General features: G+C 32.9%; 1 protein-coding gene across 1 annotated transcript; it reads left to right on the forward strand.

The window, feature by feature from the left end:
* Positions 1–172: 172 nt before the first annotated feature.
* On the forward strand, positions 173–2,599 carry LOC117114900 (gastrula zinc finger protein XlCGF7.1-like; the record flags this gene model as incomplete). Its single annotated transcript, XM_033258514.1, has 2 exons — positions 173–274; positions 1,934–2,599. Coding segments are annotated over 2 exons (768 nt in total), but the record flags the coding sequence as incomplete, so codon positions are not given.
* Positions 2,600–2,617: the final 18 nt, after the last annotated feature.

Consider the following 2,617-nt stretch of genomic DNA (forward strand, 5'->3'; position numbering starts at 1 on the left):
TACATAGATTATACCGTAGTGAACATGCTTGCACATACATGAACATGATCGGAAAGAAGCTTGTATGTACTGAAAGATAATTCTCTTAACTTAACTGATGGAAATTAGGTGGTAACATTTCTTACCATCAAAGAGATTATATAACATTTTGTATACTCTCTGTTTTTTCCAGATTGTAAACCCATGGATGAAGAAATCAATTGTGTTTCCATGTCACAAACTGAAAAGGATACACAACATATTGAACCTAATTCTGAAATTATGGATGAAAAAGGCAAGTCAATTTGAATGATATTAATAGCTGTCAATAAAAGATAGTGCTCTTTTTTATTAAAGGAACATTTCCAAGAACCTGGCAACTACCACTTCCAGGGGCTTAGCATTTTGCTCTACATAATTACCATCAAAACTAAATTAGGCCTAGCATTACTCTCTACATAGTTACCATCAAAATAAAATTATGCCTAGTATTTCTCGTAGTTACCATTAAAACTAAATTAGGCCTACAATGAGCACAAATATTTTGAAACGGAAAAAGAACAAAACGTTGATATTAAAAACAAGTTTTAAGTCTTAAAAAGCTATTTCAATGTTCTCGTACAATAATTAGGAAAAGATATATCTGTTGCTTGCTACTGCAGCTGTAAGCGAATTGTGTAGCGGTGCTATCCGCTGTGAGGGGCTCTATTTGTAATTACCAACTAGCTGTTAGGCTAGGCCGCTGGAAGTTCCCCAGTGAAAAGTTGTAGGATGCTGGTGGCGCTGTTTCAAGATAGACCCGTTAAAATGTATGTGTATACAGTAATTAAAATTTTTAGATTATATATTTTGTCATAAAATTTAAATTCATTTCATTTAATTTTCATTTATTTATTCAGATAAGCGCCGTGGGGCCCCAGAAGCAGGAACGTCACCAAAAAACTAAGGCCTTGTTCAGACTAGGTGGATAAACCCGGCTTAACTCAACAGGTTTATCCACCTGCCAGTCTGAACTAGCTGGCTTATTTCAAGTCGGACTGTGTCCCTATAGTAACTAGGCCTGGCGTACCACCGTGTCTAACTTTTCTAAGCCGGGCTTTAATCGCTGTCGTGGGTCTTCCTTTGACTTCAGGTGAACAAATCAGTAAGCGAGCGTACGTTTCGAGAACAATGTTTCGGAACTTGTTTCCTGGTTACGGTTCATTAATAAGCAAATGCTAGTGCCTGGCTAATCTCGCTATTCTGAACACCTGACAAAGTTAAGCCAGGCTTAACATTGAGCCGGGCTTAACGTAAGCCTGGTTTTTCTTTAAGACTAAATGCAGCCTAAACTTAACTACATGATTAGCTTGTATAGTATTAAAAATATAAGTTTTCAAAATTTCATAAAAGAATTTATTTATCAATTATTTATTTATTTAATTATATGTTTTCTATTTGTTATTTATTTACTTTATTCATTTATTTATATTTATTTAACTTATAATAAATAAAATAAAAAATATTATGATTAATATAGGCTCTTTATATAAGATATAATATAATTTAATTTCTTTTAAATTCTTGGTCCTACCTTTTTTCGGCGCCTTGAGACGATTTTATTGTGGAAGGCGCACTACAAATATCCCACCATTACCATTACCATTACCATTTATGAATTTGACTAGGACAGGATGTGTATATGATTTGTCACAAATGTAACCATTGCAATTTTCGTTGGTTAAATGTCAATTTTAACTCTATAATAGTTTGATTTAAAAAAAAAAAAAATTATAAATTCCCGTATATATATATATATACATTTTTGTGTCAAGTTTTGTGAATTTTGGTTTATTTTTAAATTCATCTTGTCATGCATTTCAACATAATAGTGCAAAAGTCAAATCTTGTTTTGAATTAAAAAAATAAAACTGTACGAATCTTTTTTTTTTTTCTTTGCAATTTTTTTTTGAAGGAGAGAACAGTATTTGCCACAGTCCTCAAGAAAGTCGAGATGAAGACCATGGTTTGATGACAGATATTTTGCCAGTACTGCAATCAAAACCAGACTATACAAGCACAAAAAATATCAATGGGGAGAAATGTGTGAATGACTGCAGTGGAATAATCAAACAACATGAACAAAATGACAGTTTCAAAAAACATGTGGAAGAGAAAGATGAATATGAATGTGAACATTGTGGAGAGGAATTCAAGCGAAAAAGCAATTTGGAAGTTCATCTGATGATACATAAAAATAATTTGCCATATGAATGCGAACATTGTGGACAGAAATTCAAGGACAATGATTACTTAAAAAGGCATTTGAAGACACATGTAGGGGAAAGACGATACGAAGTTAAAGTATTGCTTCTGAAAACACTTGAATGTGAACATTGTGGAAAGAAGTTTAATCACAAAGAACATTTGAAAAGTCATATGGAGGTACATAAACAAGAGAAACTTTATGAATGTGAACATTGTGGAAAAAAATTCAATCAGAAAAGTAACATGAAATCGCACATGACAGTACACACGAAGGAGACCCCATACGAATGTGAACAGTGTGGAAAGAAGTTTAGACAAAAGATGATTTTGAAATGCCACATGAGGATACATACTGGAGAAAAACCTTACCTATGTGAACATTGTGGAAAGA

This window comes from Anneissia japonica, unplaced genomic scaffold (genome assembly GCF_011630105.1).
Source record: "Anneissia japonica isolate Jap-2015-1 unplaced genomic scaffold, ASM1163010v1 scaffold36076_len2629_cov113, whole genome shotgun sequence".
NCBI classification, from domain to species: Eukaryota; Metazoa; Echinodermata; class Crinoidea; order Comatulida; family Comatulidae; genus Anneissia; species Anneissia japonica.